This window comes from Pan paniscus, chromosome 14, assembly GCF_029289425.2.
Source record: "Pan paniscus chromosome 14, NHGRI_mPanPan1-v2.0_pri, whole genome shotgun sequence".
NCBI classification, from domain to species: domain Eukaryota; kingdom Metazoa; phylum Chordata; class Mammalia; order Primates; family Hominidae; genus Pan; species Pan paniscus.
In genome coordinates this window covers 99,900,625-99,920,590 of record NC_073263.2, presented here as the reverse complement: position 1 = coordinate 99,920,590, position 19,966 = coordinate 99,900,625, and the positions used below count along the sequence as shown (strand labels likewise).

The 19,966-nt window shown below is 45.0% G+C and overlaps 1 protein-coding gene across 7 annotated transcripts in view; it reads right to left on the bottom strand.

The window, feature by feature from the left end:
* Window positions 1–19,966, bottom strand: part of FARP1 (FERM, ARH/RhoGEF and pleckstrin domain protein 1) — a 311,897-nt gene that overhangs the window by 48,385 nt on the left and 243,546 nt on the right. For all 7 annotated transcript variants that reach the window (XM_063595979.1, XM_055096923.2, XM_034936876.4 and 4 more), the window contains exons 7-13: window positions 16,609–16,723; window positions 15,637–15,784; window positions 12,983–13,078; window positions 11,340–11,503; window positions 10,577–10,645; window positions 7,751–7,826; window positions 5,984–6,233 (exon numbers count right to left, since the gene is read on the bottom strand). In XM_063595979.1, the coding sequence (XP_063452049.1) occupies window positions 5,984–6,233; window positions 7,751–7,826; window positions 10,577–10,645; window positions 11,340–11,503; window positions 12,983–13,078; window positions 15,637–15,784; window positions 16,609–16,723 (918 nt within the window). The remainder of the gene's footprint in view (window positions 1–5,983; window positions 6,234–7,750; window positions 7,827–10,576; window positions 10,646–11,339; window positions 11,504–12,982; window positions 13,079–15,636; window positions 15,785–16,608; window positions 16,724–19,966) is intronic.

Below are 19,966 nucleotides of genomic sequence, written 5' to 3'. Positions count from 1 at the left end.
TGATCTGTGATGTCTACAACTCCAGGCCAAATCATCATACAGATTATGTGTGTGTGTGTGTGTGTGTGTGTGTGTGTGTGTGTTTTGTCATTATTTTTTAATAGAAAGAAAACTGCTATATTAAGTGTCACGCTACTTTTGGCCTAAAAGTCACAGCTTCATTTTAAATCCCAACAACTGGGAGAGGTGTGCACATGTGCTCAGTAGAGACACCATTTTTATTGTTTCACTCAGTTAAACAGAAACAGATGGAATTAAACTAACAAGGAAAAAAAAAACAGTACCAGTAAATTCTTTAATGTTGTCAGAGTAAATGTCTTTATGCCGCTCACAGAAGTTCATTCAATCGTACCTTTCTCTCCATATGCTCTTACGGGCTTGGCTAACAGAGAGCCAATATAAAACTCATCAGAGAGCTACCGTTTTAAGTGGAAATGGTGGCAACGGATTATTTTTAAATGGCCACCTCTTTAAATTTATGCCTGAGGTTGTAATTTTTTGAATTTTTGTAATCAGACCTTGATGACCGTGAGCAGTAAGATATAAATAACTCCCACATGCTTAGCGTTCCAATAATGGAACACTACGCATACATGGCTAGGGTTCAAAGAAACTTGCTCTGTTACAGGGATTACCTAGAAAGACTCTTCTGCAGTTCAATTTGTAAAATTTAGTAGCAATAGAATAGACTCATACCATCAAACTAGAGGAAGGCCAGTCTTAGAACTAAGTCCATGACCATCAGAGGAGAAATGTTTACAGACCATAAAAGAGAAAGTCCAGAGAAAAAAAGTCTTTCTGGGGAATGTAACTTTAAAAGCTCTTAAAAATCTAGCTAATCAGAATAAGGTCCCAGGCAAAGAGAAGGGATCCAGATAGAAGCAAATAAAACCAACATAAACCTGACAGTTAAGGGAACCCAGATTTGTTAATTTAAGACTGGGTCTGCCTGTAACGCAATTACTCACTAACAGCTACAGTTTCACCAAAGTCATTCTGTGCTGAAATATGGAATAATGCTTTAAGTAGAAACAGTGGACTGAAAGCATGCGAATACTGATTACAGGTATGAAACAGAGAGCTGTGTGCACACTCACGGCAGTTTCAACAACATTTAAAATGACAGATTAATATTTACATTGTTTCTTCCTTTAGAAATTGCTTGACAACAAAACCAAATTTTTGTTTTTGGCACCAAATTCCAGGGCTAATAACCAAAGTTGAGTTTCTGATGCGCATTCAGAGCAGACTGGATTTTGTATATGTGGTGGAAATTTTGAGAGGCTCGTGCTATGTTTTAGTTTTGCAGGCCTAGCTTTTTTCAGCATTGCTTGGCTTGAATCTTCAAATAAGTTCTTGAGAATAAAATCAGAATTACTTACATTTTAAGTGCAGGCCGCATGGCACAATTGGGGGGAGATAAATCAGAAATTCCCAAATATGAATCACACATGCAGGGAAGAATCTGGTCCACAGACTTCCTCTAACTAAACGCCTATCTAATAAAATATTGTCAATGGCATACAGATGACTGTTCAAGGAGCTGAAGCCATTTATTTTGAGTTCTGGAGCTCATTAAATGTATTTCTTCATGCTAAAAGAATTTCTTGCGTTTTTATTTTGCCCTTAACAAGCGGCAGCAAAGGCAACCACAAAAGGATCTAAAATTCACATATTTTGAAATAATATCCAACAAAAGATATTAGCACAAGGAGGCCCTGGAGTAGCCAACAGTGGCTTTAAGATTTGTGTTTACATAGGGCTTGTCTTCCATTCACGGTCTTAAGATAGCATGTCACAGAGCAGCCAGTGAGTGGCTGGTATCTGAAGGCCTGGGTCCCTGTTGAGTCAGGAGACCCCTACACTAGCTATTGTCCTAGAAAGATTGGTTGAGAGGTCTCAGGAAACCCTTTGGAAATCTGAATGCATTCAGAAGTCTGTAATATCTGCTACCTAGTATCGCACCCAACCCTACCTCTGGCCTTCCTCCACTCTTAGTTCAACTTCATGCACATGCATGCCCTTGTTAAGCTAGAATGAGATCTGCAGGCTGGGTAAAGACCTGGGGGACTGGAGTCTCCCCAAAGTCAGAAGGTTTGGAGGGTGGCCGGGTAGATGCTGCTGGCTTTTCCTGACTGAGCTCTTCACAGTGACATTGGGGAGACCACATCACCTCAGCAAACGTGCTCCACCAGGCTCAAAGAATGTATAAACGGACCCTTTGGCCAATGTTATGGAATCTTTATTAGCATAGGACAAGCTCCTCTTGAGGCAAGTAGTGACTATTCGCAGCACATCAGGATGTATGATAAACAGCCTTTAAACAAACTATAAGCACCATTAATTACACCAGGATTGCTGCTTTTGTGAATACTGGCCAAGAAGCAGAAATTAAGTTGCTTGCCTGGTACAAAGCCAGTGAGGGAAAAACTCTATGAGCAACTCTTAAAGTGAAAAATCTCATCAATACAGAACTGAGTATACTGCCATTGATCAACTGCTCTTAAAATACTTAGATAAAAATCACTGCTGTAGGAAAAAGCAAAACAAAATAATGATTGAAGCGTGTTTTGCTCTGGGATGCTTACATTTGACGATTCCTGTCATACGCTGTGTAAGTTCATACCTAGTGCTCAATCGTATTTCATTATCAGACTGCTGTATAATTAGAGGGAAAAAGAAAATTCATTTGAACAAACCACTTTCACAGATAAACCACAGGATTCCACACTTGGTTCTGTTTAACTCACACTTCACTGAACACTCATAGCAAATTGACATTTTTCCTATGTCTGAACAGATTATGCAAAAATGTGTTATAACTGCAAAACCCTCACCATATAAAAAGAAGTAGTTCTTCCCACCTATTATGGCCTGTAATTGCCTAAGTCTACTTGATCACTAGTCTCCACATCTGATTTGAATTATTAATTCATATGACTCTCCAAAATTAAAATATTGAATCAAAAAGCTCCTATTGCACCAAGATATCACATAGATTAAAAAAGTGCAGCCTAGAGACGAGGTTACAGTTTCAGCTTTGTCATGCAATAGCTGTATTAGTTATGCAAAGTCACTTAACTTTTTCAGAACAAGAAATGAAGGTTTGCCCGGAAGAACCTCTGAGGTCCCTTCCAGTTTAAAAATTCTGTTAAATATATAAATTTAAAGCAAGGCGTAAACAGACTACTTCAATGAACAACTCTCAAACGACCCAACAATCAGCTTGATTCAATCAGGCACTGAATCAAATGATTAGGAAAACAAAACAAAAAAAGTCTGTATAAAAACGGATTAAGTGTTCAGGCTCTTTAAAACCGACTTCTGGACATTCATGTGGACAGATATCATTTGTCAATGAGATGAGCCGATCCTCCTCCATTTTCTATGCTGCTGCCAAATTCTACTCAGTGTCCTAAGCACGCTTGGTGCTTCCCTTGTGATCAGGTCACGTGATGAGCCCAGTGAGGTCCTGGTATGGTGGCACATCAGGGAGCTATCCTTGTTAGGACTCTTTTCAATAATTTTGTAGTTACTTAGGATCTAAAAATTTAATTCTACAATTTATCCTTTTTTTTTTTTTTTTTTCAAAAAAAAAGTACCTAAGGCTGAAAAGTACAAATCACAGGCATCAAGAAAAAGCAGTTTGTTTGTGATATTTTTCTTACTCTGCAAGCAAGCCAAAAATTTAGCTAACACTTTTACTGTATTCCACTAGATTCGAGACAGCCTGGGTAAGAAGTGACCCTGGCTGCCCAGTACAAACAGCTGGGAAGCCCAAGGAGCACTCAAGACCAATGAGATCAAAATCCCTAGGGTCAGGGTCCCGGCATCACTAATTTTTAAAATATCTCAGAAAATTGCAACGTGCAGCTAAGGCAGAGAAACTTCAAGTGAAAACCAGGCTCTTTAATCTAAAATGCAGGAATGCTGGGTGAAAGGCAGTGACACTGGTGGGCAAGATTTAAAAAGAAGTCAATCTCTCTCTCCTTACATTTTCTTTTTTCTGGCTCAGAGAAACATCCAAGTATCACTATTCCCAATAGAGGACACTGTTCACCAGAGTGTGAATGGTAAGACTGTGTCTGTACACCAACCAAGAGCAACCATGCTGGAAAACAGTCCTTCTCTGCGCTGTACACAATTCAAAGGCAGGCATTTAGTTTGTTGACCTACTGGTGACAACAGTGCCTATTTCAAGGTGTTGCTCTTCCCTGCATCCACACTCAATAGGATTTCAGTTTCACCAAGAGATTCTGAGAGGCAGAATTGTACTTCTTAAAACATAACAATATGATCCACCAATGCAAACCTAAACCAAACCAGCAATCCCAAGTAGATCACAATTCATGAAGATTTGACAACTTTTCTAGTATTTCACAGGAAGCCTGGGAAGCAGAAATAACCCCAAATTCTTCCCATTAAAATACTCATTATTCTTGACTAAAGATTTCACCAACATAATCTCAACTAGCTATCAATTTACATTTGGCCTTGAATAGTGCCAATTCCTCACTTCATGAGGCATGGACAAAGCAGCCCTCCTTTTAAAGAAGGGGAGAATGGGAAACCCTTTTCTGTAATCTCAAGGATGCTTCAGTTCAAACTCTCAACCAACAGGAGGGTGAGCTGCATAATTGAACATACACAGAAAATTGCCATATAAATATAACACACTATACACATGATCGGATTCATAATAAAGTGTTGCTTCCTAGCCTTCAACCAGCAAAATAAACAAGCTCCTGAGAACTTGTCATTAGGACTTGCTGTTTATCTTGCCCACCTTTTCTGGAAAGCAAGCCACTTATGTGAAGTTTTGTTTTTCTTAACGATTTTAGAAGTCAGGCAGACCCTTTCAAACACGTGCCTGTCCAAAATCTCCTCTAACAAATGTAGACTACAAATGAATGAGTCACTAGAACAGATCATCTTTAGGGAAACCCTGGTCTCGTGACCCCAGGTTGCTCGGGCTGAAGACTTGGCTCCTGGCCTCCTCACTCATCATCCTCCTGTTCCTCACTCAAATGCAGGCCACCCAAGGACCCCCGGCTTCTCAGCAGGGACGGGGAACGCAGCACTGCGGGGTTACCAAATATGAGGGGCTGGCTCCCGGGGATCAGCATCTCAGAGTCTGACTCACTGGACTCAGTCCCACTGCTGGTGGAGCCCTCGGTCACTTGCAGGGGTGCCAGCTGCCCCACCATGCCACTGGCACACACCGACTGCACAGCAGGGACCTTGGAGGCTGCACCCATGGGGGGTGTGCCATTAGCCAGCCTTCTACCCTCGGGAGCAGCTGCGCTGGCTTGCCCCCCCTTCCCACGGCCACCAAGCCCATCCATGGCCTCCGGGGTAAATGCTACCTGGCTAAGGATGAGTGGATCTGTCTCTGACTTATTACATCTACCAGGAAGATTCCGCAAGTATGGCCTTGGCGAGGTGGGGGAACAGTGTTCATAAGGAGGACCCTGGTCCGGGAGAGTGTCTTCTCCCATACTCCCCTCTCTATGGTCATGTCCATTTTCAGAAACATAGCCTTGAGACCCAGTTCTGTCCCAACTCATATTTGGACTTGAACTGCTGCTGCTGGGAGACAATGGGGTGGCCAGGGGGCTGTGACCAGCCGAGCCCTTGAACATTTCATCTATGAGAGAGCTATGCCTTGGGAGTCGAGGGCTCCCGCTCATATCAAAGGTTATGTCTGCTGAATCGTCATCAAGGAATTCTCTGGAAGGAGGCCGGGAGGACTTCGCAGAGTGCGGGGAAGCCCTACGCCCAGCCTCTCTTCGCCCCTCCTCCCTGGACAGCAGGTAGACACCGCTGGTCAGATCACCCTCATAGTTGTCATTTGTTTGGGACCGGGATCGGGACCGGGATCGGGACGTTTGTTCTCTAAGAAGGTCGTATTCGCTATCTACGTCACTGCAGTCAATGAAAGGAATGGAAGTACTGCTGCCTCTGGCAGCCCGGGATGCTGGACCTGTGCTTGGCTGCGGGGGCTGAGGTTTACTCTGCTGGGTCCTATCCTTAACGACCTCCTCCTCTTCCTCCGTGGGCGCCGAGGCGGCTCCGTCCGCCTGCTTGTTACCCGCGGGGCTTCTCCTCGGCGCAGGGCTCGGGTGCGACCCCGGCTCCCCGGCGGAAACCTTCGGTTCCTTTCCTTGCCGGCAGCTCTGGCCCCCTGGAGATTCGGCACCTTCTCCAAATGTAAGGCTGGCGCTCTGCTGAGACTGGGTGGGGTGGGGAAAAAGGTGCGGAGAGATAGGGAAGAGGGAGACTGTTATTCCAAGGCTGAAAACACAAAAGGAGAGCCAGGGTCTCCGGGAAGAACACCCGAGGCCTCTGCGGCGGGAGAACTGCCCCGGAGCTCTCTGGCCTAGCAGCAATCACGGAGGCACATCTGGGCGTGATCCAGAAGGTTCCTTCAGGGCGTGGCGGCTGACAGCACTGTTCCCGGCAGCACAAGCCAGGCCCGGTCTCTGCTTTCCAGGACCCGCCGACTCATGCTGGGGTTTGCTTTGCTTTTCTTTTTTGGAGGGGGAGACAGGATCTTACTCTGTCACCTAGGCTGGAGTGCAGTGCTGCAACCACAGCTCACAGCAGCCTCGACCTCTTGGGCTCAAGCAATCCTCCCAAGTAGCTGGGACCACAGTCCTGTGCCACCGTGTCCGGCTAATTAAAAAAAATTTTTTTTGTAGAGATGGGGTCTCCCTGTGTTGTCCAGGCTGCGCTTGAACTCCTGGGGTCAAGCGATCCTCCTACCTCAGCCTCCCAAGTGGCTAGGACCACAGGCATGTGCCACCACACCCGGCTAATTTTTAAATTTTTTTATAGAGACTGGGGTCTACGTTGCCCAGGCTGGCTTTGAACTCCTGGGGCCAAGTGATCCTCCCGCCTTGGCCTCCCAAAGTGCTGGGATTACTGGTGCCAGCCACCACGTCCTGCTCATGTTGGGCTTGTAAAGCTTCTACAGAACAAGACGGCCCTTCCAGCCCACAGGGGGTCTCCAGGGAAGGATGGGCAGGCACATCAGGGACCCCTGAAGGCAAGTTGACACAGTCATCAGAAAAACGACAAAGGACATGTTTGCTTATACTTCTCAGGGCAGTCTGGATGGGGAAAGGGGTTTTTTTGGATTCACACGATGAAGCCTCCTTTATATTCTTCCCCAAGTTTCTTTTTCTCTTTTAGAGAAAGCCCTGAGAACTTACCCAGAGACCAACTCCAGGGAAAACGAGCTTTTGCCACCCTCAGAGCAAGAGTGATAATGTCTCTTACTGCCAATTGTGGTCACTGCCCTGTAATACAAGCTCTGGGAACTCGCCGACCAGTTCTGTGCCAGCAAAGGCTTCTGGCCTTGGCACCAGGCAGGAGTTACACCCATTGGTTACAAAGCGGGTCCCCACCTCTTCCCAAGTGGACCCATTTAGCTGGAGAGTCAGTCTCAGCTCTGCGCACTGCCGCGATGGTTCCGCCGCTGAGCTGAGTTGTCAGTGGCTTAGAGCACCGCATGGGAGATGAGAAGGCAGCTGAAAACACAACACACTCCACGGCCTCTGAGCCCAGGCTGCCGGCACATGGCACAAAGCCTATATCTGGTCAAAGCCAAGGCCCATAATCAGATTCTCATCTGCTAAAAACCCCAAAGGAAAGGACAGAGAAGAAGAAAGCCCGCTCTGAAGCCCAGGGCTCCGTGGAGGAAGTGTGGGGAAAAGCAGAGTTATCACAGGACAGCGCCATCACTGACCTGCTCCAGCACTTCCGAATTCAGTTCTGTAGGCTGTGAAGCAAGGCTCCGGATAGAATGAATCTTGCTGTGCTTCCTGGGAAAAATCACACAAGATCATTAGTTAGGTGAGGTTTTTGTTTCTTTTTCCTTGGTTTTAAATGAAACAAAGGTCCTTTTGTTGGACGTATTAGTGCCTTCCTCAATAATGATGGTACCCAGAGCCGCCTTTACAAATGCTACTTGGAAACATACGCAGTCATCCTTTGATAGCACTTGCATGGTTCAAGGGTTACTTAAATCTTGGAGAAATTCTCAGAAGCCCTTGTTGTAGTTCTCATGGTGCAGCTCGTGAAGAAACATCTAGCAACTGAGCAGGACCTTTCTAGTTAAGGGGAAAGCCACAGAGGAGGGAGGATGTGGCTGCGCCCTCCCATGCTCTGAATGGCAAGCTATGGTCTGACAATACGAAATCAATTCATGTACTTTAGGTAATTATTTTCTGGATCAGTTCTCTAACAGAGGCAATTACCACTCATCCACTCACTCTATCAAAGCGGTAAGTTCAGAGGAAAAGGCCTGCCCTCAACAGCAGAAGGAACTGACTTTAACAGCATCTTCACACGCCTCTTTCATCTCTTCCCTCTCGGTCTGCCTATTCCCCTTTTCCCTATCAAACAGGCACTGAAATGCTCAGGTCCTGAAATTCATGAGACTGTGTATAGATTCTATTCCCAGGCACATCCAGCTCTTCTTCAAAATACTCCAGGTTAGCACAGAAAAGCTCTAGAGATCCACATTCTGAATCAGAGAGAGAACTGGGCTATTTCTTACATGGTCTTCAAATACTAACCATTGACTGTCCAGGAAAATTACGGGATTCATCTCCAAAAAAAAAAAAACCTCCTGAAAAAAACCTCCTGAACATGACATTTATAGAGACAGGGCATGAGAAAGCACCACAGATTTGTGGTAGAAGGAAGATGCGGGATGGCCACAGAAGCAGGTTTATTTCAGCAAAATCAAAACAAAATACTGAAATAATCTGGATGGTTCTCAATAGGGAATCAGAGAAATACAGTGTAGTATCTTCATACTACTGTATGGCCCTTAAAACAGATCTCAAAAAAAAGGTAGTATTAAAAAAGCAAGATGCAGAATTATATATGAGAGTACTTATATGAATGAAAAGAACACACTCAGAGCAGTTTTTCTTTTTTCTTTTTTTTTTGGGGCGGGGGACAGGATCTCACTCTGTGGCCCAGAGCTGGAGGGCAGTGGCACAATCTTGGCTCACTGCAGCCTTGACCTCCCAGGCTCAAGCAATCGTCCTACCTCAGCCTCCCAAGTAGCTGGGACCACAGGCATGCACCACCACATCCAGCTAATTTTTTTTTTTTTTTTGGTAGAGATGAGGTTTCGTCATGTTACCCAGGCTGGTCTCAAACTACTGAGCTCAAGTGATCCACCCACTTCGGCATCCCAAAGTGCTGGGATTACAGGCATGTGCCATTGTGCCCGGCCTCCAGAGCAATTCTACACACTCTTTTGGGATGCAGTAATATGCATACAGAAAGGAGCCTAAATTTGGCAGCTGCCTCTGGGGAGGGGAGAAGGGAAATTACCAGAGCTGGTGGTTCAAGGGGGTTTTACCATGTCTGTAACGAGAGCTGCAAATAAAAGAAGAAAAAACAACCCCAGAAACAAATGTGTCCAACTGTTAATGGCTGTTAATTCTAAGTAGTAGGAATCTGGGTGTTTGCTGACTTCCCTGTACTTTATTGTAATTTTTAAATGTATGAAAATGAAAAAAAGTTTTTTAAAAACGCTACATGCAGTAACTAGTTCTTGAGGCCTATCCTCAGCTCCTTTACCCTCCTTGGGTTCTGCTGCTCCTCCTTGGAGCATTGGGCTCGGGAGCTGGCTGGCTGGCCAGAAACTGCTTAGCAGCTATGAGACCTGGACTACTTACTTAACCTACTGGGGACTCAGTATCTCCATCTTTATAAAGGGAATAAAAGAGCACTGACCTCACAGAGCTGAGGTGAAGACTCAATGAGTTCACTCAGGCCCAGTGCTTGGAACAGCCTGGCACACACTAAGGGCTACAAGTGTTTGATAACAACAACAACAATAATAATAATAAATCCTGTTTCTGGCTGGGCATGGTGACTCTTGCCTGTAATCCCAGCACTTTGGGAGGCCAAGGCGGGAAGATGGCTTGAGCCCAGGAGTTTGAGACCAGCCCTGGCAACATAGGCAGACCCCATCTCTACAAAAATTTAGCTGGGAGTGGTGGTGGGCACCTGTGGTCCCAGCTACTCAGGAGGCTGAGGTGGGAGGATTGATCGAGTCCCAGAGGCTGAGGCTGCAGTGGGCTGTGATCACACCACTGCACTCTAGCCTGGGCAACAGAGCAAGACCCTGTTTTGAGAAAGAAAAAATCCTGTTTCTGCTCATCCAGATTTACTTGATTTAATTAAAATGTTCATAGACATACTTTCAATACAAATCCCAAAATATTGAAGGACTCACCAGTGAACTAGTTTTTATCATGCTTCATCCCCCACTGTCATGTCCTAAGCCCTTCTCTCCTTCCCCAGTATGTCCTCTCCCGCCTCCCCTAGTCCTTTCTGTCTGTTCTCATCTCACTCTCGAGGGTGTGCCCCTGGGCTCTAAAACCTTCCTCTCTAACACTGGACTTGCTGAGGATGACTGAGACTATCATTTACAACTCAAGGGACATCAAGTCTGAAGTCTGGGTAAAGAAATATTTAGCAGCAACAAACTGTTACCTGGCGAGTCTGAGCCTTCTCAGACTGGAAGTAGCATTGAAGCTTCTCTTACCTTTCAAACTGCACCTTCTTATGTCCTCCTTCTTTAACATAGTCGAGAACCTGCTTCTGAGTCCGACCACTGAAACAGAGACCACAACAGGGAAGGGGAGAAATACCAAGGCGTTCTCATTTAAACACACAAATGATGCTTCAGGGCTTCACTTCCCCTCCTTCCCTAACTGGGAGAGATGCAGCAGGGTTGCTTGGCTAGCCAGGACTAAAAGCAATCCTAACAGACTCTGTATTTTTGGGTCCACTCAGTCTCTTGATATTTTCCTTGAATATATAGAAAAAATGTTCAATTAACTAAGCCCACTTGATAACTGTGTTTGGTTACTAAGCAACCATCCCAAGAGCCTGTACCTTTCGTGAAGGTAGGGATCACTGGGCTCAGTGCCTGGAACAGTATTTGACACATGGCAGACAATGATTTGTTAAAAATGAATGGAAAAGTTCACCAATAACATCCAAGTCCACATATTCTATGAAGCAACACCAAATGTTAGTAAGACACTGTACTTCTACAGAGAGAGAAATCCTTTCTGAGTTAGAGACTCCCGCTAGGCGTTTACCATGACTGGGTGGCTTTGCCTGGTGCCTCTGCTGTTCAAACAGAGCCCACTGGGATTAAGATACAAGCGCCCCCACTTGGCCATAGCTCCTGGAGGCCAATGAGCATTCACCTCCCTGACCTGCTGTGTGTCACAGCGGCTGTGAGAGGCAGGAGGAAAAACGTGCACCCAGCAAACAGAGGCACGAAGTGGCGACCTCACCTGAACCGAAATGATGACCCCCGGCTAAAGAGGACGGGCTTGGGCTTTGGTTTGGGCTCTTCAAAAAGTCTAAAGAAGGCATGATGTTCAACACAGATTTTCCAGAAGGACTTGCAGAAATCCCGACTGGCCATCAGGAATTCCAAGGTATCCTGGTACGCACTCTAAAAAGGGAAAATACAACGGCGGTTTTTTCCATTACCCATAGATACACCACTGAAATAGGAGAAAAGGGGCAGAAGATAGCTTTGTCCGATAAAGTTTTCGCTGTGTATTTTATTACAGCATGACCATCAGTGCAAAGACTTACTAAACTCTAGTTATTCTTAAGGACAAGATGTGGTCCCTAGTCCATCATTTTCTTCCCCACAGAATCTCTTAGACGGGTAACAGAAACAGCCACGTGGCTTCAATGGAAGTGACACCATTTTTTGACAGATTTCATATACAAATTATGTTTATTTGGCTTACATTTCCTTGAAAAACAAAACCCAGATACTGAAAGTCCCTTCCTGCCTCCTTAAAATCACTGAAACGCAACGTTCATCCTCTTCCTCATACTTCGTGTCAATGTTGGCTCTTACGTCGTTTCTCTGTGAAGTCGCCCACGGCTCCGGGCTCCAGGCCACCCCAGGAACTACACAGGAAATGAATTTTTTTTTTCTGGAGCACAAAGTGTCACTCTCGGCTGAAAAAAATCATGCCCTTTGATTCTGGAAAGGGGATATAGAAATTTTCTGCTCCCAATTGAAGTGGCCATATTATATAAACAAAAGTTACTACTGTCCTTAGCATTCCCAGCAGTTCTAACTATTTTGGGGTATCTCACAGTTTTGGGTGGACCCAACTTACAAACAAGCTGTGCTGCAGTTCTTTATTTATAAGGCAGCTTTTTGGAACTCCAGTGAATTTTTCCATGGAAAACCATTTAAAATGGGTATATGCTTCCCAGGTCGGGCCATGAAAACCTACTGAACCCAGATTGTAGCTACACTATAAGCCTAATTGCCATTTATCATCTTCTTTGCCATGGGAAAAAGAACTCTACATGCTGGTTGGGGACAGACGCCCAGGACACATCACCCACCTCCTCCGTCGCCATTTCTGGCAGACAAAGAAGAGGCTTCTCCTCCCTTCCCATCCCAGTCCTGGCGTAGGCCACAGTGTTAGGCGTGTTGTGGAAAGTAAGTGGGGAAGGGAACCTAATTAGCCCATGAAAATGAGTTCCACTGGGGGCTCAGGGCCTCCAGCAGGGATTGGGGAAGTCAGTCTATGCCTGGGGTAAGGCAGGATACTGAATGGGGTCTCCAGGTGTAGCCTGGGGCTGGATGCACAGCAATAGCACAGCTGAGGTTGTTTATCAGGAGGAGCTGCCTGAATCTGCGCAGGGAAATGACCCTCTCCCCAGGTACACGTTCATGTACCTCCTTTACGCTCTCTGTTTACCAACGATGACAGCCGTAGAGTTACCGACCATTTGGATACATCTGTCCTAGAGACGCTCGGCGTTTATGTGGACAAAAGCACCTGGGTAGCACTGGCCAGAGGTTCAGCGGAAGCCCTGCCAAGCAGACCTCCACCCCTTGCAGGACACACCCCATCCCATGGCTCAACAGGTCCCCTTTCCCGCCGGGACCACTTACATTGGCATCTGGCCGGAGCTTGATGAGAAAGCGCTTCCTCTTGAAGCTCAGCTTCCGCACCTTGGCCCAGTTGAAGGCATTGATCTTAGTGAAACCCTAAAAAGAAAGACAGTAGCAGTGAGCTAGGAAATGCATAACAAACAACTTGGGAGTTGGTCTGTTTTGCTCATGGGAGCTAAAGGAAGAGGGCTGGCAGGCAACTGCTCAGTAGAGATGACTTTTGCAGAGAACTCACAGGATCTGTGGCTATCGGATGATACCTGTTCCTGGATCATTATTTCTCACTAATTATAGGATTTTGGCATTCAAACTAAGTCTGCCTCTAGGGAGAGAAGAAACTAGCCAAGATAATGATGAAAAGAAAGATAAATAGAAATAAAAACCATGACAACCACCACAATCATTAGCTGCCAGGACTTATGAAGTGCCAGGTACCATCCTGAGGGCTTTATATACTGTATCTTAACAACCCTGATATGATAAAACCCAGCAAGATGGACTTACTATTTTCATTTTATAGACATGGAAACTGCAACATGGATTTATTTTAATTTGCTGCAAATGACACGTTTAATGTGGCAGAAAGAGACTTCCAAGCACACGCCTTCCTGGCAGCTATGGTTAACATTCAGCAGGTTTGCAATCAACTCCCTGCTTCATCCACGCTGGTCTGGCTCCTGGGCCCATCAAGCTTCCAACAGCACCGGTAGAACTGAGGATGGGGGGCCAGGCCTGCTGTGTGTCTTCAAGGCCAGCACAGTCTCTGGGCCGGATTCACATGTCCTCATCGTCTTTGGCAGCCAGGGAGTCATTGTCTCCATCCAAGGTGGAGAAACAACGGGGAGCTGCCGGATACCAACTCCCATCTGCCCAGTCTCAGCTGAAATGAGAATTCCTCTGGAGCCCACTGGAACACCAGGCCTGTTCATTTAACGTGGCAAGAATGAAGCAATAGGGCACTGGCAAGAAGGTGGGTTCCGAGACACAGGCTTTGCACGTGACTACATTACCCAGGTATTCCCAATACTTAGGGATTGTGTCAAACACAATCAAAGCACATTAATTCAATTGTGAGACACTTCTTTTCCTTCTTAATACTTTTTAGAAATGGTTCAGGATTGTGATTTGAAATTTAATGATAGTACTGAAAACTCCTCTTGGCTTTATTGTTTTTCTTTTTGAGACAGTCTTGCTCTGTCACCCAGACTGGAGGGCAGTTGTATGATCTTGGCCCACTGCAACCTCTGCTTCCCAAATTCAAGCGATTCTCCTGCCTCAGCCTTCCAAGTAGCTGGGATTACAGGTACACGCCATCATGCCCAGCTAATTTTTGTATTTTTAGTAGAGACGGGGTTTCACCATGTTGACCAGGCTAGTCTCGAACTCCTGACCTCAGGTGATCCACCCGTCTCCGCCTCCCAAAGTGCTGGGATTACAGGCGTGAGCGACCGCGCCCGGCCTATTGTTTCTCTTATCCGATACTCAGAGGCTATGCATGCAGGTCAAAAACTGTCAAGAAAAAATCCGCCTTGAATACCACACTGCTCTCACAATGTCACTCCCTACTACCTGGCAGGAAGCCAACTTAACTCTTCTTGGGATGTGATTATGTAATAATTATGCTGTCATAAACTTCTGGTGCATGAATAGAGAATCCCTGGAACTCTTTTGGTAAAAGATAAGGGGGAAATATAAGCAAACCTGGAAGAGCTCAATAAAGGGTTTTAGGTCCTGAACATATTTACAACTTCCTAACTGGGTGAAATCTGATCCTATTTCATGAGAAAGGCAGGTGCTTTCTCTATATCCCTTTGAAACTAAAAGCACAGGTTACCCACTTGTGTCAAAAAGGAATGTACTGAACAGCCTTTTGGGGGTGATGAATATGTTCATTCTGTTGGTTTTGTGGGGAATTTTACAGGATATACATATATATAATAAAAACCTATCAAACTATGCACTTCAAGTGTGTGCACTTTATTGTACGTCAACAATACTTCAATAAGGCTATTAAGAGAGAAGCATTGATCAATGAAACAGTCCAATAGCAGAATGATCAATAGAGCACACATTTTAGAGTGCAGAGAATCATTGTCTTTAAGTAGAATACAAGTAAGAATTCAAGTGCAGTATGTGTTTTGCTACAAAATTGCAAGAATATGGCTTTTATGAATTTATAAAACTGCTGTATCTTAAAAGTGTGCCTAACACTCTTTAAGTATATCTGAAGTCCCGACCAAATAAGCTGGCTCAAGCCAAACTGTGTTTGAAAAAAAAAAAAGGATCACATTACAGCAAAGTATCATCTGTAAGTGTGAAAAAGGTGTTTATTCGGGGACCTAAAATCTCGATTCCATTAGACTGTGTTCTAAGTGTAGGTCCATGGAGAGCTACATGTTTCTGTGATGCTACAAAGTCAATAAAACCAAACAAATCTGTAATGTGGATTCCCAAAACAGGGCAAAGGTAAGTGAAATAGAATCTGGGAGCTGAGGGCCTGGGAAACAGAAAGCCTGAGAGGAGGTTAATTTTTCTTTGTTCGCCGAAAAATAACGATCAGAGGTCTTAGCCCACTGAATATGAATCAGAGTTGAAGGGCCAGCTCTTCTCTCTCTGTCACCAAGGGAACCAGGCCGTGTTCTCAAGGCTCTCACCTGAAACACTAGAATTCCCGTGTTGGCAACGGCCAGATTGATCTTCGTGCCTTCCCTGTCCTTGGCCGGGTGCAACCGGATTCCATACATCTCTAGCCGACGGGCAATCTCTAGGAGCTGGAAATCTGATTCTGCTGGTGTTTGTCCACTGACAAAACAAAAATTAAACAGAAAGGCCAGGAGATTTGAATTCCCTGTGTCTATTAATTTGAGATTAAGAAGCTTCTCCTGGGAAATAAAAAGGCATTTCATCACAAACACTGGGGCTACCCGATCAGATGACACCCAACCTCCCATTCACTGTAACCCAAAGTCTAGCAGCTAGGACAAAACCTCCACTGCTCACGGAACATAAAACCCCAAAAGTCTCCAAACTCAGCCAGTTTTTTTTTTTTTTTTTTTTTTTTTGGAATCTCAAAGAGTTTCCTTTAAGGTCATATAAAAGCAAAACACCACTGGGTTAAAACAAGATTTTAGTTGCTTTCGATAACCTAAACCTGCAAGCAAAGTTCAAGAGAACACTTTTTCACATGGCCGTCAGGCTCCAATGCTTCCTTAAAACAACAACCAAAAGTACCATGAGTCCTTTGAAAATATTAATCCAAACAAAAACAAAAATGCAGATGCTATGAAGGTTCTGGATTTTCACGATACTCTGACCTTGTCCCTAGGTGACCACGTCCCTTTCCCAATTTGTCATTAGCTTGATGACTGGATGGTCCTTTGCTCTTACTTTCTCTTTTGTTCCAAAGCATGGGCATCCTTAAACTCCAGGCTTCAGTGGGTGACCTGTGCTTCTGAGAGCCCAGGATGAATCACCACATCCCAATGAGCCTCTGTGATCTTCTTCCCTCACGCTTTGTGTTTTTCTCCACGACAGTTTGTGTGGGGGGTGGAGGGATGTACACCCATGTAGGTTGGAGGCAGAGAGAACCGGCTCAGAGGGAATATGAAGCCAGGAATGAGACTTACATGTGGTTATGGTGAAATTCCACGATTTTGTCCTCTAGTGCGTCTTGCTGAGGTATGTATTTATTTTTTGCTAAGTGCTCTCTGTCCAAGGCTTCATCAAAATCCCCAATCTCAGCTAAAAAGAAACAGAAAGAAAAACAGGTCACGTAGGAATGACACTTCCCAGTTTGTCAATATTCCCCAGTGAGCCAAACAGAAGCTAGCAGACAACATAAGGTGAGCCCAGTTGGTGGGGAACATCAGAAGGGCCAGATCTCAGAGACGGGATGCGAGGATACATTTATCAATTGTGGTGATGCAAGAAGACAGTTTTCTCTCCTCCTCATCTCTATCAGTCAGAAAGAATCTTCAAGGTCAGGCACAGTAGCTCATGCCTGTAATCTCAGCACTTTGGGAGTCCAGGACGGGTGGATCACTTGAGGTCAGGAGTTCGAGATCAGCCTGGGCAACATGGCGAAACCTCGTCTCTACCAAAAATACAAAAATTGGCTGGGTACGGTGGCAGTCACCTGTAATCCCAGTGACTTGGGAGGCTGAGGCAGGAGAACTGCTTGAACCCGGGAGGTGGAGGCTGCAGTGAGCCGAGATCGTGCCACTGCACTCTAGCCTGGGCGACAGAGCAAGACTCCATGTTCCCCCCCGCCCCCCCCCCACAAAAAAAAGCCTCAGAATCATCCATCTTCAGCCATACCTGCTCCCAGTTTTTCTTTTCTCCCCATCCACCTGGGGAGGTTCTTGGCAGTAAATTCTACACATGTGGGTGACAACCGTATGACCTCCTAAAAAGCCCTAAAACTTCAGGACTTTATAAACATCAAAGTGAAACTCTTATATATTAGCAATGACTAGTGCAAAACCCAAATGCTTTATCATGTAGAGAAAAGAAGAATGTCAGTGGGTGCAAAGGTAGATAATCTAATGCTTAAAAAAATTATGAGTTTATTAAACTTTTCGTAGTCTTGTCAGAAATAACAGATCAGATTGCAAAGTCTTATACGTTTTTATCTGTGAGAAATATAATTCTCACATAACCTTGTTTTCTCACATAACCTCAAGACAGTCCTCAATACTGCTGGAATGTGGAAAGTTAAAGGATAGAGCTTTAAAATCAGACGTGCGCCTTAACAACACTAGTTCAAGGTCAATGTAAACCAATTGTTACACCTCTGAGACAGCACACCTTTTTCTTTGTATCACATATACTGTATAACAAGCTTCATAAAAAATAGCCTAATGACCAGGGCCCAGCTGTTTTGATAAAAACCAAGGGAACTGTTGCTATGAAACTCACCTTTCATTCTGTCACATGAAGCAGCTTGTCACACTTAGGGCAATGCACTCCAGCAATCAAGCAGGACATGGCCTGGATGTTGCCATCAATCACGCCCACTGAGGATAGCTGTTCTGCACGAAGCCATGCCAACTCACCTGGCAGCAGCCGGTGCACTGGAAGAACCCCTCCCTCACTTCCTCATCATCTGAAAGGCCAACAACACTATTTCCTAATTGCCTTTTCTGGACTGATTTCTCCCTTCCTAAATAGAGTAAAATTGCCACCCTCCATCACAGAAAATGGCACAGAAATGGGGGCATGCCTGGTCATACTGCCATCGTTATATGTTGCCTTGACAATAGAGGGCCTGGCTTCTCTGCAATTCCTTCTATCTGGTTCTCCAGGAAATGCAGCTGATGCTCATTATTCGAGGCAGTTATGATCTACAAGGTTACCATAAACACTGAATTAGCCATTCCTGAATCATTTCTCCTAGGGGAAATACGGGGTGAGTTTCCTAGGGTAGTCTTGAAACAACATTTTAGTTAACTGGCCGTGTCTTATGTGTGTTTCTGTTGAAAGCCATCTTAAATATACTTTGCCAATTTCTTCACATTGAGCTCATGGCCAACAGCAGCTGAACTCATGCCTGAGCGATGCTTACCTAACACACATTTGCTCTATCAGGCAGATAGCACTGCACGCGGGGACACAAGACAGACAGTGCTTCAGCACAACGCCTGGGGACTGCTTTAAACAGTGAAATCACCAAAAATATGCACAAAAATGCGAAAAGCGTGGCACTAAATAGACCATGAAAAGGATACTTATTAACAGTACGAGAAAAAAAAAAAAACAGAAGGCAGAGCTTTGCCTCGTTTGACCACCACTGGGAATGCACATCAGGTGACTCCAAATTTTCGCCATCCTGGGCATGTCCACAAATGACCGTGAAAGCGCATGAGTGTTGATTTGGGGGTTACAAGTAAATAAGCGAATTTTCAAAGACAGAATCTGAGAATAATGAGCCCTGACTATCTATGGAGGAATTCCTTAAATCCGAAATGTCTTGTGAGCTTTATGTTTGGGCTTCTTAATTCCTATGAATCTTAGAACACGCTCTTTCCCATCATTCCATATAAAGAGAGCCGAATGGTCCAGTTTTTCCTTTGGCATCAGGGTGGAGACGTCTAATTCTCTTTTCTTCTGGGTCGCTTGTCTTTTCTTGCCCTCCTGTCACGCCATAGTGACATGACTATGAAACTCATTCGCTCCCCACATTTCTCCTCTTTGAAATGTGGAAATAGGCTGCTCCTTAAATTTCTGGAATTTGAAAACAGACACATACTCAAGATCTGACTTCCTTTTATTTTTTCCAAGACAGGGTCTCGCTCTGTCACCCAGGCTGGGGTGCGGTGGAGCGATCACGGCTCACTGCAGCCTTGACTTCAGGGTTCAAGTGACCCTCCCACCTCAGCTTCCCAAGTACCTGGGGCTACCGCCACATACCACCACACCTGGCTATTTTTTTTTTGTTTTGGGTAGAGACAGGCTCTCACTATGTTGCCCAGGCTAGTCTTGAACTCTTGGCCTCAAGCTAATTTTGTTTTTGTAGAGACGAGGTCTCGCTATGTTGCCTAGGCTGGTCTTGAACTCCTGGCCTCAAGAGATCCTCCTGCCTGGGTCTCCCAAAGCACTGGGATTACAGACATGAGCCACCGCACCCAGCTGACTTCCTATTTTTTAAATGTTTTATGCTGAAAGTGTCACATCAGCTTATGCATATACTATATTCCTTAGCAGTCTACTCAGCAAAGTAATTAATAGGAAAAACAGCAGCAAACCAAAATCCTGTGATTTTAATAAATGGATGCAACTTCCCCAGAGGACAGGCGTGGACAAACCTGCCTTACCACGCGGAACCCTCAGAGCAAGGACCACACGACCTGCACAAACGCAGCCCTGCCTCGCCTCCATGCTGCCCACGTGTGCTCTTTACATCAGGGCCAACTAGTAGCTGATTCTTCTCTTCATCAGCTTGTCCTTCTTAGTCAATCCAAAATAAATTAGAGAAAATTAAGTTCA